Source organism: Bombina bombina, chromosome 2, assembly GCF_027579735.1.
Source record: "Bombina bombina isolate aBomBom1 chromosome 2, aBomBom1.pri, whole genome shotgun sequence".
NCBI classification, from domain to species: domain Eukaryota; kingdom Metazoa; phylum Chordata; class Amphibia; order Anura; family Bombinatoridae; genus Bombina; species Bombina bombina.
In genome coordinates this window covers 525,344,145-525,359,894 of record NC_069500.1, presented here as the reverse complement: position 1 = coordinate 525,359,894, position 15,750 = coordinate 525,344,145, and the positions used below count along the sequence as shown (strand labels likewise).

Here is a 15,750-nt window from a genome sequence, read left to right as displayed (position 1 = left end):
TATATAATAAATATGATGTTTTAATACAAATATGTTGGGGGGAGGGTTGGAATCTTATAATGTTAACATATATTGTAAATTGTTGTAATAGAAAATATTTGCTTTCTCTAGTTTCATCATCTAAGATAGTATGGGGATGTGAAAATGGCATCCATAGAAATAAACAGGAAACGTAAGAAAGAGTTACACAATCCAACATAATTACAAAATTTAAAGTTGCACTTAAACCTATTTTAAAGAGTCCCCTTATAGTCAACTGTACTGGATGCTTAGGGGTTAAAGCTATTGCTATGGTGTTTGTCTAACTTCCAGGAGGAGGTAGAGACACAGCCCAATCCCACTCCCACTTTTTTTTTTTTTTTTTTTGCCATTCCTTCCAAAACTAAAGATTTCAAGAACCACACCACGTCTGCAGTCTGAAAGAGAGTAACAGCATAATCTGCATTAGGTAAAATGGTGGCACCGTAACGAAGGGGAAAACTGTCTGAACTAAGTGAGGTAGAAATTTAATATAGAAAAAAAGTATATTGCAGTTAGATTATTTCTTAAAAAAAAAAAAAAAAAGCTAAATCAATGGGTATTTTAAAGAGAAGATATCACTAATTACAATTTTCTATACATTATAGAATAAGGAAAGTTGAAAGAAAAACTAGAATAGTTGTAAAGGGGAAGGTCCAAACCAAGAATAATAGATAATTGGACAAGAAAACTAAATGAGTGGTTGGAGGGGGGACAGAAATTTCATGACAAAGGAGAAAAACTGTTGAGTCTGTCCATCATCAAAAAACTGTGGAAAGGAGTGAAGATTCTGGGAACAGAATGGAGCATCTGAAAGCAGCCTGGTTGTGCCTTATACTAAGCGCGTTGTACAGCACCAACTCTGCCAAATTCAGCCACGAAGTAAGTCATTAACAAAGTATTGCAGTATGTAGTGGCCCCTTCTATAGTACTAACATTCCATAATAAAAGACAACCTTTTTAATACATTCTTTTTCAGGTCTAAAGCAATATTTATTTACATATGATTTCTAGAAATCATATGTGTTGCATCAGGTATTACATTTATTTAAGATACCCAACAATCATTTGAGTTACAAACTTCAAATATTCAGAAACTTAAAGAAGATCCTTTGCTTTGTTATGTGTTTTTGGTTTTCCTTGCTTTGTTATGTGTGTGTGTGCATTTTCTTCCTTTAAATTAAGTTCATAGTATGTGTGTGTGTTAATCATTGTGTCTTGGATTTACATAGTTCATATTTTTGAAAATAATCTTGTTCAAAAGGTATAAAAAAAGTATAGACATTTTATATTCTATGTGCACACTATATATATATATATATATATATATATATATATATATATATATATATATATATATATATATATATATATATCATGTATATCCATTTATATTAAGTCTTTAGTACTTCATATATATATATATATATATATATATATATATATATATATATATATATATATATATATATATATATATATATATATATATTTATGTATTATATGCAGTAAGAAGGTAAGAAATGTATAGGCATGTACAGTTTTACATTTTTCTTTATATATTCTCTGCTCCTTTCTCTCCTCCCCCCTCCATTTTTCCTGGAGAAGCCGCGCTGGGCTCTCCTCAAAATCTGAGGTCACACATGAATCCAGTTAAAAGTTGGATAGAAAATGTTTGGAAATGATTCAATAGTGAGCAAGAGGGAGTTAGAAGCAAAGATGGAAAAGTCAGAGAGAAGGAAGGCATTGAGTTAGGAGACAAATGCTAGAAAGGGAATGAGAGAGAGCATATTATTCTAGTCAGAGGATTGGGGGAGAGAGCACAGAGAACTGGGGGGTGAAGAGAGGCATTGAGTAAAGAGAGGCCACTCAGAGGATCTTCCCTTCCAACACAAACCTTTTCTTTCATCTCTTAGCCTCAGATTGTGGCTGTGTGTGGCATGGGGAGGGATGGAGTTAAACAGCATGATTATGTGGTTTTATATCTGCCTGAAAGCTGAAACTGCTAATAAGGTAGTTTTAGCAAATTTTTTGTCTAAAGTAAATATCAAAGAACGAAAAAGAAATCATTTTTAGTGAGCATTCAACCACAATGTATTTTAAAACTCTCTGACAGTGTGATTATCAGCAGTCTTCAATGGCAGTATATTAGTCCATGCTATAATTATCATGTATAGGTTGATCAATGTTAGGTCTTAGAATTAGGGCGGAATGATTGATTGGTAAGTTTCCCTAGAAGTTTATGCTTTAGTCATTGTAATGCAATTCTCTCAGTTGACAGTTTATAGGTTTTCCATGCTTTTTGGATCCTTGGCAGTGTATGGGTCAATCTGTGCTCTGTAAGCTTTGAGCCCTCAGGGACTGAAACCTCCATGACGTAGAAGAAAAAGCCTGAAGTCTATATGTATCAGTCTTTGACAGGCTACATATCCTCCTACACATGATTGTCTTAAACCTTTACCCGCCTTATGGTTTACATCTGGAATAAGCTTCCAGTATAGCTGGTTGGGATACAAACTAAACAAAAATAAATGAAAATGAGTACATTGGCTTATATTGTTACAACAGTTATATTTTTGTTTAACCACCTTCTCCCCTATTTCTTCGGTGGTGTGTATATTATGAAGAATGGCCAGGACCAGATTGGGATATCAAACTGGCCCTGGAAAAGTTGAAGACTGCCCCCCCCCTTAAACCCCCTCTACCTTGCCTAAGGCCACTTTTCTTATGCAACAGGCCCCAAACCCTCATTAGGAGCAGTCCTGGAGCCACTTTTCTGCCACCATCAGGAGTGGTGCGGCCTTGAAGAAATGCGCTACACATGTGGCTCTGTGACCTTCCTGATCAAGGATTTCGCCCTACGCCGATGGCGGCCTACCAGCGTGGAAAAGTCCCAGTATCCCAGCATGCCAATCCGGCTTTGAGAATGGCAAAAAGCAGTGGTCTATGCCCCCTCCCCACATAAAATTATGGACAGACCATCCATTCAGTAGCTGCAGTAGGTCCTGCTGAAGGAATCAAGCATTACTGTAGGCCAATTTATAAAAGGGACAGTAAAGCCTTGTAATTACAATATTTTTCTGCAGTCTAACATTTGATTAACATATCAACAGAGTTATTAAAACAGATAAACACCTTGTTTGCTGCAATTGTTTTTCAGTGGTAAAACTGCACTCACCAGTTTTCTTATTTGGAGGAGCCAACCTTGCGTTTGGAGATGACAGTTTCTCTCTCATTGTGTAAACAAATATATCCATTGTTCAGCTTTAGCAAAAATTATAAGATAAACTGCAATTTAGAGACAGGTATGGGGCAAGGTTAGGCTTGTAAAGCCTCCTATCTGCTCTTTCAAGTCAATTACCTTTTACTAATTACCGTAACAGATCCACTTTCAAGTCTTTGTATGCTATACAGTTAGTCTTATGTAGGTCTTTAAAGGGACATGATTCAGAATGAGCTTGTAGTTTTAAAAAAACTTTCCAATTTACCTCTATTATCTAATTTGCTTCGTCTCATGGTATCCATTGTTGAAAAGCATATCTAGGTAAGCTCAGGAGTTGCAATGCACTACTAGGAGCCAGCTGGTGATTGATGATTGCACACATATGCCTATTGGAATAGTACATAAATAAAATGGTAATGTAATGTGCTATGAAAGGTAGGGGATATTGTAACAAAAAATAGGAGACAAGAGCGGAAGATAGATACTAAAGTATAATGTTTTCCTTTGTTGAATCTAATGCCATTGTCTACTATTAAAGCAGTAGGAGATCTGTTTATCAACCAATAAGCTATAAGGCCAACCTGTTTAAAGTCAAGCACTTCCTGTTAGTTTACATACATATGGTAAAAATCTTCACTGTAATCAGAAAGTAGAAGAAAGATAAGTAGTAAAGGGTAAGCCAAGAGAAGTTGTAAATCATAGGTAATACATTTAAATAAGTGTCTAACTTGATAGGTAGGTAAAAAAAGTTGAATATAGGCAAAAGATAACATGGAAGAATGAAGGTGATGCTAGAAAGTAGTTAATAAGGTAGAAGTAGGTAGGTCTCAGAGGTCACATATGGCCCTCTAGTACTTTTTATCGGGGACCGCCCATTTTACTACTCTACTTCTCCATCTCTAAAGCTGTCTCATGTCCTGTGAGTGAGTCTTTAAATTTTTTTTAAAATAATATATATATATATATATATATATATATATATATATATATATATATATATATATGTGTGTGTGTGTGTGTGGGGACTGTATGTATGTGTGTGGGGGGATGTATATATGCGTGGGAGGCTTGTATATGTGTGTGGGGAGCTGTATGTGTGTGGGGGGATGTATGTGTGTGTGGGGGGGGGGCTGTATATATGCGTGGGAGGGGGTTGTATGTGTGTGTGGGGGGCTGTATGTGTGTGGGGGTGATGTATGTGTGTGTGGGGGGCTGTATATATGCGTGGGAGGGGCTTGTATGTGTGTGTGGGGACTGTATGTATGTGTGTGGGGGGGCTGTATATATGCGTGGGAGGGGGTTGTATGTGTGTGTGGGGACTGTATGTATGTGTGTGGGGGGATGTGTGTGTGGGGGGGATGTATGTGTGTGTGAGGGGGGCTGTATATATGCGTGGGAGGGGTTTGTATGTGTGTGTGGGGGGCTGTATATATGCGTGTGGGGGTCTGTATGTATATGTGTGGGGGGATGTATGTGTGTGTGGGGGGGATGTATGTGTGGGGGAGGCTGTATGTATATGTGTGGGGGGTGCTGTATATTTGTGTGGGGGGGGGCTGTATGTATGTGTGAGTGTATGAGTTTTCAGTAAAAATAATGCTTGTAGGTATAGCAGCAGCTTTCCGTAGTCTGCACTTTATGTTTGAGCAGGTCTAAGCTTGCAAAGCTCTGAAGTTCTCTTAGCAAGATACTGGGTTAGTTAGGAGGGGCAGGATTCCAGAGAGGGGAGTAAGGCAGAGAAACTATAGATCCTTCCTTCCAATATGTGATATTTCAATTTTGTTTTGTTTATGAAATTAGTTTGTTTTGTAACTGTCTAGCTCTATCTACTATCCATATAATCGTTGTAGCTGAGAAAAATTTACTTTCTCATACGTTTTGAAAGAGCACATTTTAAACATTTTTAATGAAAAAGTAATACTCTGAGCCTTGAGGTAACATATACTTACATTTAATCTTACAGAGTATGTTTTTCACAACTTCACCCTCCAACAATTAGACAAATGGTCTGTATTGTTTCTATTCAATTAGGAAGTTCAAAACTACAAAGTAGTTACATGGATGGTCATCAGAAGTAAGGTGCAGAGCTCTAGAGTCCCTTCCTTTCATTTTTTAGGATCTCACCCCTGGTTACATGTACTATTATATTCATTATATATTTAATATACTACAGTCAGAGAGATTTACACTCAGAAAACTGTCAATCCATCTACATCTATTTGGACGGACTTGAAATACACAGTCAATTCTGAGATAAAAATGATCATAAGACATTCTCAGTTAGGAGTAAATACAACTTAAATTTCACAATAACATTTTTATAGAATAGGGAAAGGATACTGAGTTTGTTTCTCCCAGCCTCCCTAAACCAAACATACCATATCTAGAGCATGGTGTGTATATATATTTATATATATATATATATTTATATATATGTTACGGGTAAAGTCAGAAATCCGGGTACTCCTAGGATTACCCGGATAAACCTGACATTAGCCAAGTGGCTGTGGGTAAAGACCAATGTAATGTAATTCCCCCATCTACACTATTTTTTCTGCCTGGGGGGTTCAAGGAAGCTGCCCCGTCGATCCTCTGGCATCCACCCCAAGTGAACCTTGAGTAGTGAAGATGTGGGAATTACAGTGCATCATATTTATGTTTCGTGCGGTGACTCAATGCACTCTGAGAAGATTTATCATGTTACATCGGGCTTTACCCACAGACGCTTGAGTAATCTCTGGTTTACCTGGGTAATGCTGGGATTACCCAATTTCTTACTTTACCTGGAACATATATATATATATATATATATATATATATATATATATATATATATATATATACACACAGTGTATATTCAATAGGTTTCTGGCACAATTTATACAAGTATGGTATTCTCAGTGTGCATTGTGAGTTACCTATATGCTGCTACTTTCAGTGAACATTCTGCTTTCACGTAGGTTATGCTTTGTGTACTCTAACTTAGTTTGTGGCAAATTAATGCCAGTTTGGTATCCAGCTGTACATTACTTTAGAGACCAGGGAAATTGTGAATTCAAAAATACATATGTAGAATAATTTAGTATTTAGGAACCTGGGGAAAATCCTAGGTTTGAGGAGTTCTTGATTTAGATCTCAGTTGACTTTCTGGTGGCTAGATATAAAGTGCCATTATAATCAAAGGGACTTTCTAAGTACAATTAAATTTGTAACAGTGCAATGTATACAAATGACATATGCATGAACTTCAATATACAAGACTAAAACATTGGTAATTCAAGAAAGCAACATGGCAGCCGTATCTCTTACTAAGGTTAGCAGTGAGCTTGCTTGGGTAGACAAGAATTACTCAAGTATGGCTAATAAATGTGTAGTCACAGCTTGTGTTGTAGGTCAGTCCGGGAAATGCTGTACCTCTGGTTGTATCGAAAGTTCTTTTCAGCCATTGCAATCCTCAGCCCCCATTGTTGGGTAGTGGAATCAGACACACCATTCATCTTCCAACCCAACACTTCAGCTCAAAAACTATTGCCTGCCTTTGAGTGTTGTGGGCTTTAAAGCTCTTTTTGCTGCAATATTTTGCACTGTTTGTTCGGTGAAGCCAAACAGTATTGTGGGGTATTTTATAGGAAAGAGCCTAATGCACAAGTATTTCCATGAAGACATCAGTTCTCTTATAAACTTTGCATGGTCCTGGAGGTCATCACCAGAGCAGGGGAGACATGCATGGAATAAAACATTTTTGGGGTTATGTTATTATGGTATTATAGTCTTAAGCAATAGATTTCAGAATAGTTTGGATTTACAGGCAGGGGAAAATATTTTTTGATAATTTCATTTAAAAAAAATATTAGATTAAAAGTTTGGATTTCAGAATAAGTTTTGATTTTGAAATTACAGATGTGGCCATTTGTACCTATATGTGTGTGTGTGTATATATATACAGTATATATATATATATATATATATATATATATATATATATATATATATATATATATATATATATATATATATATATATATATATATATATATATATATATATCTTGCGTGCCAATAGCTTTTTATTGCATACAACTCTCACTAATAAATTGCTGATGTTTTTGTCTTATTTTGGAGACTTTATGGAACATCCCTGTAATAGTTGAAAATGTTGCTCAAACATATGTGCCAAAATGTTTGCAGCATAAATCAAACATCCACAGAGTACAAATGACAAATCCCCCTCCTTTAATGCTTGAAAAATAACAGTATTGCCTAACTGATCATGTGAGGATGACAATATGCGTCTTCTAATAGTCCCCCTGCTCTGTAATCCTATCTCGTATTTATTCCCCGCCTCATCTTCCCTCCTCCCTTGTTGTTTAATTACTTCTTGTTTTTGTCCTCACAGAATTTTATCCAGTTTTTTTATGATTCATTTTCACAAGTCCCTGGTTATGTAGAGTGTGTAAATCCACTGGTTGCACGTGAAGAATTTCTAGTTCTATGTGAATTGCTTCTGTTTGGGTTCTTGGGTGGGATATGAAAAGTTTTTGGTAAGACACAATGGCCGTGTTAAACTGCTGGTCTCTGGAGTGAGATGTCACATGGGATAGCATTATCTCTGGTTGGGTATGAAAGCTATCTTCTTGTGTATGATGAAAGGGCTTATGGGTTATAAGTGTCCTGAACATATCAGTCCTGGCAATTCTCAGGGGCAATGTGGGAGTTCACAAATGGCCATTTGAAATAAATGTTAGCTTTGTTTGATTATTTTTGTAGATTCCCCCCCCCCCCCCAGTTTACATTTTTAAAATATATAACCTAGATAACTGATCACATTAAAAGCACATTTAGCAACCTTTCCTTTACTTCACAGCTCTGTGGCCTCTAATGTTTTGCATTTTACATTCCTATATAAACTCATTCCCTGACTCTTTAGTATTCTGGGGAATATCAATACATATTGGCAGCCTTATATTTGTTTTCACTTAAAGGGACATTAAACCAACATGTTTCTTTCATGATTCCAATGGAGCATATCATTTTAAACTTTACAATTTACTTCTTTTCTAAATGTTGATTCATTCTCTTGGTATCCTTTATTGAAAAACATCAATGTACTACTGGGAGCTAGCTGAACATATTGGTTAGCCAATGAGGAGAGGCATATATGTGCAGCCACCAATCACCAGCTAGCTCCTAGCTCTTGATTCTACCAAGGTATCATTTTCAACAAATCAATTCAGCAAATCAATTTGATTATAGAAGTAAATTGGAAAGTTGTCTAAAATTGTATTCAGTATCTGAATCATGAAAGAAAATGTTTGGGTTTAATTTAATGTAGCTTAAAAACTTTTACTTGTATACACTCCCATCTTAGCCTTTGACATAGTTGGCAGCACGGTGACTGGCTATTGGGTGCTTGACAATGAGTTGTCTTTGAGAATTATATGATAATGTGTAGTGAATAGTTCATTATGGATAGTTAGATGATTTTTTATTTTTTTTAATGATTAGGTCTGATGTGGTTGTAAATGTCTGCCCTCTTGCATAATATGTATATGAATTACTTTTTAGGATACATAAATCCTATACATGATGTGTCTGAATATAATGCACATAACCATCTATAACTGAATATTATTTAATTTGACTGACCTCTGAGTAGATAGAAATTATCTGTACTTTTGGATTTAATACATTTTGAGTTCAAAACGTGATAACCCACAGTTCTCAAGAGGGACCGATTGGAAACAAGTTAATTTTCCTCTTTTACTTTTATGATCAAATGTATTTTTTTAGCCTTTGTTCAGACTTAGCTTCTTCCCACGAGAACATATCTAGATATGCTCAGAACATGCATGTGTCTTAAGCACTATATGACAACAGTCTATGTATTTGCAACATTATTTGTAACAATGTTATGCTTTCTCAAGACACATGTATGCTCCCAAGCCTATCTAGGTTTGGTATCATGGAAAGAAACTATGTTTTAACAGAGTATACCAAAAGAAGAGTTACATTTGTAAGCTCTATAAACTCTCTCCAAATAAATTTGGCCTTAAATTTGGGCATGTTTGCCGCAACCAAGGACCTGCTCTTCTTTGCTAACAAAAGTAGATGTAGTAGGGGTGGGGTAGGTCACCAGTTTCTATTAAATAATCCTTCAAATCCACTTTAAAGAGATATTAAGCAGTGCTCCTTTAGTAGAATCAAATGTTACTTCAAAGTAAACATAAGGAAAAAAGCAAACTATTTACTTGTTTTCTTACAAAATTATCATTTCAAAATTTCAAAACGTGGGAGAGTGACCTTATGAAGTTAATATTCCTAAAGATTGAATGAAAATTAGATGCAGTATTTGCTTACATATACTCCCCTGATCCATTTGAAGCAAAGTTAGATAAGCTGCATGATTCTTGTGAGAACACAGCTGTCACAGCAGTAACAAATGAAACACAAAATAGTGCCCTGAATCTGCCAGATTGTACTTATGAGGAGATTGGGCAGGGCGTTGCTCCTACTAGTCTGAGAAAGTGTCCTTTGATGTTGAGGGTGAAGAGTATCTACTCGAGAGATTCGTTGGCAGGCTTTGGGAGCCAGGAAAGTGTTAAAGGGACAGGCTAGTCAAAATTAAACTTTCATGATTCAAATAGGGCATACAATTTTAAGCAACTTTCCAATTTACTTTTATCATTGAATTTGCTTTGTTCTCTTGGTATTCTTTGTTAAAAAATAAACCTAGTTAGGCTCATATGCTAATTTCTAAGCCATTGAAGGCCGCATCTTATCTTAGTTCATTTAGACAGTTTTCAAAGTTAGTGCTAGTTCACGTGTGTCATATAGACAACATAGTGCTCACTCCTGTGGAGTTATTTATGAGTCTGTCAAAAGTACTGAAATATTGGGGAAGTTTGCAGAGCCTTAGATACAGGTAATCACAGAGGTAACAAAACTATATTAATATAACAGTCTTGGTTATGCAAAACTGAGGAATGGGTAATAAAGGGATTATCTATATTTTTAAACAATACGAATACTGGAGTAGACTGTCCCTTTAAGGCTGTGACAGTGACAGGCTCTACTGGGCTAACTACCCTCAAGGATAGTGGAGTCAGAAGCTCCGGATTTTCACTAAAGCCCCCTAAACCTACACTTCTACTACTATGACCTTGTCCAGTGAATTGGTTATGGCATTTATCATCAGCGTGCTCCCCTTTGGGCACCTTTTGTTGTAGCTAGAGCTCTGATTGGACAACAATTCAAACCTTTAGCTCACAGAAACATTTACTTTTGGAGTGGATGGCGCAGCACAGGGTAGTCGAATTCTATATTTATATTAAAACGTAAGTTATAGCACAACTTCATTACAACTGATTAACTAAACTCCATCTAAAATATCACTAACATTCCAGATCTGTTTTTATTTTAATTGTTTTTCCTCTTTTTCTGAGATGCCAATGTGCAGATCCACTGGGACACTATGGGCTAGATTTATGAAAGCCCTACGGCTGCAAGTTCTCACAAGAACTTGCTCGCCGTCATTTATCAAGCAGCGGTCACCAGACTGCCGCTTCCCTAACCTCTTCGCCACCTCTAATGTGACGAAATTCAATCTCCTCGGTCTAGTCAGACCGAGGAGATTGACAGCTTCTGCCCGCGCGTGATTGGCTGTGCGCAGGCAGGGGGCGGGATTGCACGCAAGCGCAAAATTGGTAATTTCGCCCCGCCACAGGCGAGCTGAGGCGTACAGGGGCGCGTATACGCGCCCCTGTACGCCTCAGCTTTAATAAATCTAGCCCTATATGATGCTCTATATCCCCAAACTTAGCTGTTTATACTCTTGTCCTGTGGTCAGCAGCAGAGGCTATGGGACAGGAGGCACTTTAACTCATTATCAAGTGCATTACAGTTTTATTAGTGTGGTTCTATACTATTTATGTATAGTCTCTTAGTCTTGCACACAGTATATCTATATGAGTTTAATTGGCTAATGTCTATGGTTTACCTGCACTCAGCAGCATTTTATCTATCTCAGATTAATGTCTATACTGTTGTAAAATTTACGTCACAATCTTGTGATATAATTATGACATAGGTGTACTACACGTATAGTGACATAATGTGTATAGCCTTGATGACCCGAGTCCAGAGCTACATCTATTCAGGGTTATTTACAAGTTAGGCATGGCTTCTTCTGTTCTACATTGTTAGTCAACTGATGCACTTAGGTAAATGCTCTAATATTAGCGCTGCGGAATCTGTTGGCGCTCTACAAATAACCGATAATAATAATATATATGAACCTTTTCTTACAATATCTTATCACATATTTCTAAACTAGAAAAAGAGATATTCAGAGCTCAGAAGACACACGTCTAAGAAAGAGACCTCTATTGGGTCTCTATCAAACATCAAATCTGAATATAGCTATGAACCAACACACTCCTTAAAATCTCAATACAGAAACTGGAGTTTGAAGAATCTATAGGCCAGCATCTTAAAGGGGTAACAAACCCAATTTTTTTTTCATGATTCAGATTGCAGGGGTCAGCAACCTTGGGTCCCCAGATGTTTTAGAACTACATTTCCCATGATGCTGAGATACTCTTTAGGCTGTCTGAGCATTATGGGAAATGTAGTTCCAAAACATCTGGGGGCCCAAGGTTGCTGACCCCCCTATCTATCTGATAGAGCATGTAATTTTAAAGGGATAGTAAAGTCTAAATTAAACTTTCATGATTCAGATAGAGCATGTCATTTTAAGCAACTTTCTAATGTACTCCTAAAAATGGGTTCGGTATCCATTTAAAGGACCACTCAATGCAGTAGAATTGCAAAATTAAAAAGTGCATAATAAAAAGACAATGATTTAACACCTACTTTGAATTTCAAATAAGCTATAGATTTTTTTTCTCCCATTTTCCCACCCCCTGTACCATGTGACAGACATCAGCCAATCACAGACTAGTATACGTATACCCTGTGAGCTTGTGCACATGCTTAGTAGGATCTCGTTCCCCAGAAAGTGTGAATATAATAAGACTGAGCAAAATATGATAATAAAATAAATTGGAAAGTGTCTTAAAGGGACACTGAGCCCAATTTTTTTCTTTCATGATTCAGATAAAGCATGAAATTTTAAGCAACTTTCTAATTTACTCCTATTATCAATTTTTCTTTGTTCTCTTGTTATCTTTATTTTAAAAGCAGGAATGTAAATCTTAGCAGCCAGCCCATTTTAGGTTCAGCACCACAGATAGCACTTGCTTATTGGAGGCTTACATTTACCCACCAATAAGCAAGCATAACCCAGGTTCTCAACCAAAAATGGGCCGGCTCCTATGCATCATATTCCTGCTTTTTAAATAAAGATAGCAAGAGAATGAAGAAAAAAATGATTATAGGAGTAAATTAGAAAGTTGCTTAAAATGTAATGCTCTATCTTAATCATGAAAGAAAAAAATTGGGTTTAGTATCCCTTTAAAACTGCATGTTGTTTTTGATACATAAAAGTTTATTTTGGCTTAAGTGTCCCTTTAAGATGCTGGCCTATAGAATCTTCTAACTAAGTTTCTGGATTGAGATTTTGGTTCATAGTGTGTGTTGGTTCATAGTTATATTTAGATTTGATGTTTGATAGAGACCCAATAGAGTATGAATATCTCCTTTTTTTAGTTTAGAAATATGTGATAAGATATTGTAAGAAAAGGTTCATATATATTAGATTATTTACCTATGTGCATCAGTTGACTAACAATGTAGTTTTATATAGACTTGGTTACAACTTTTGTTCAATTCATTATTTCTTTTACATAGACCAATATGACTATTCAGGCTCAAGTTAAAGGGACACTGTACTCAAAAATTTTCTTTCGTGATTCACATAGAGCATGCATTTTTAAGCAACTTTCTAATTTACTCCTATTATCAAATTTTCTTCATTCTCTTGGTATGTTTATTTGAAAAGCAAGAATGTAAGTTTAGATGCCGGCCCATTTTTGGTGAACAACCTGGGTTGTCCTTGCTGATTGGTCAGCACCAATAAACAAGTGCTGTTCATGGTCCTGAAGCAAACATTTGCTGGCTCCTTAGCTGAGATGCCTTCTTTTTCAAATAAAGATAGCAAGAGAATGAATTAAAATTGATAATAGAAGTAAATTAGAAAGTTGCTTAAAATTGCATGCTCTATCTGAATCATGAAAGAAAAAATTTGGGTACAGTGTCCCTTTAACTGTGACAGGTTGGTGGGTCACCCCTATAAAACATGATAAATTATATGTAGTTAAAGGGCCACTGTAAGTAAATATTTTCTATGCCTGTTACTAACTAACTACCCCAAATACGCTTTTTATCAATAGTATTTCATTAAAATATCTCTACCGTATATCAGAAATCTTGTCTGCAAATTTAATTGTTTTCCAAACCCACTCCGTGGGTATCCTTTGCTCTGTACCAATCCGTTTACAATACCTAGGTTTCAAAATGGCGCTTTAAACACAAAGTTACTGGTTTAAGTATTTTGAACACGCAGTGCTGAAAATAGTGGGCAGGATAATGTGACATCATCGGCGAATAAAAGATATAACTTTTAGAACGTTATGAAACTTTGTTTTGGAGAAAATATAGGTCAGTAGGTTTTAATTAATGTTTATTAACTTTAATATGTTAGTTGTTTAGCTTAAAAATTATAACAGAAAGTAATCCTTTAAGGAAGAACAAATATTTTATGGGGGGGGGAGCATTGCTTCCTTTTTGCTGGGTTCTCTGATGAATCAGTGCAATAAGTCAGTAAGCAGATGGAGAACATATGTAACATGACACATATGTGGAGTGGGGGTGAAGAAATGTGTATAAAAATGTAAATAATTATTGTTTCCTGCAACCATTAACGTGTCGGAGGAAGTGACATACGTGTGTTATTTCTGACATTTATCAGAAATAGCAGGTTCTATTTATTTTTTGCACTCTTCATACAGATTTGCTCAGCTGCTGGCATGGTGCAGATCAATACACATTTGAAAAAATAAATTCAAGGCCTTTATTTAAAGGGAGACTGAATGCTAAAACAGGTTAGCCATAATGATGTATTCCAAGGAAGTATTAGAATAATACAGAGATTTATGTATTACATATCTATGACATTATTAGCTTCTCTTTAAGAATTTGTGCCACAAATTTGTAACAAAGTTATTCTTAAAAAAAAGGGGGGCTGTTCTTATCTAATCTCCCCTGCTGAAGCCAATTAGAGAAAGTTATAAATGAGCTGAAAGTAACAATCTCAGAGGGTTTAGTGTCGTTATCAGACATCCCAACCTGCAAAAACTCATTTCAGGGAGGTGTCTTCTCCTGCTACTGCGCCGCGGCCACCCCCCTCCCTCCCAGTTATATATTGGACACCTTGAAACCCTAAATAAGATATAGACTTATCATTAAAGTAGCTTCCCACTCAAGTCACATTAAAAAAAAAAGAAACACATGCAACAAACCTATTTTCTAGTGATCGAACGCTTGTTGAATGCTCAAATATTTTAGAATACGAAGTTTAATTACGTGCAGTAAATAAGGTAGTATTTGTATTTTATTTTATTAACCTTTTAAAGCCGTTATGACGTTCTATTCCGTCATAATTAGACTGGGCTTTAAAGCCGTTATGACGGAATAGAACGTCATAACTAACGGCTGTCCTGAAGCCTTCTGTGCTTCAAGGATTTCCTAGGATTGTAGGGACGCCCCCCAGATGCGATCCAATAATTGAAATCTTGCGATCGTATGCACGATCGCGTAGTTTCAATTTGTCTACATCGGAACAGTTGTTCCGATGTAGGCACTTTAACCCTGTCACGAAAGGGTTAAAATCAGTGGGGGCTTTTTGGTTACTGATGCATGCTTTGACGGTTCTATAATGTCCCAGCAGCAACTAAAGGCATCCTTAAAGAAACACTTTTCCGGATATGGACCACATTGGATCATAGTACTTGGAGTTTCAGGGAGATTGCACTCCATTTGCTGGCATCAGGGAGCCGCTATTACAATCAGGGAGACTTGGGATGTTTACGTTATAAACTGAGGGCTGATATTTGCATTAAACTCATTCAGGTGCACTCACCTCATAAGATGAGCACTTTTCATAAAGCTACTCACATTACCTGTCATTAAAAATAAAGTGAACATGACCTTTCTCTGAATGATAAGCATAAGGGCAGGTCACTATGAGTTCCCTGTGTGTGTTGTTTAGCTGGGGTCGTCTAGGTATTTTTTGTGTGTCTGTATATTTAACAAACACCTGATCGAGCACAGCACTGTGTTTTCAGTTAAATTGTATTAAAATCCCCCTGTTCTCTTCTCCCTCCTCCACTTATCATCTTACTTCTTCCTGTAACAATAAATCTACTTTATGCACTCCCCCACACACATACTTTGAAGTTTGATGCCTCAGGGGATATAAATCCATCAGCTCTTTAAGAAAACTCCCTTCCCCTCCCCCAGCACATGCACAATCATTCAACCTCTTTCTTTGAAGTA

General features: G+C 36.4%; 1 protein-coding gene across 1 annotated transcript in view; it reads left to right on the top strand.

The window, feature by feature from the left end:
* The first annotated feature begins 382 nt into the window (after positions 1-382).
* Positions 383-15,750, top strand: part of MMP14 (matrix metallopeptidase 14) — a 43,197-nt gene continuing 27,829 nt past the window's right edge. The window contains exon 1 of the mRNA XM_053702309.1: positions 383-900. Coding sequence (XP_053558284.1) covers positions 820-900 — 81 coding nt within the window. The 5' untranslated portion in view covers positions 383-819. The remainder of the gene's footprint in view (positions 901-15,750) is intronic.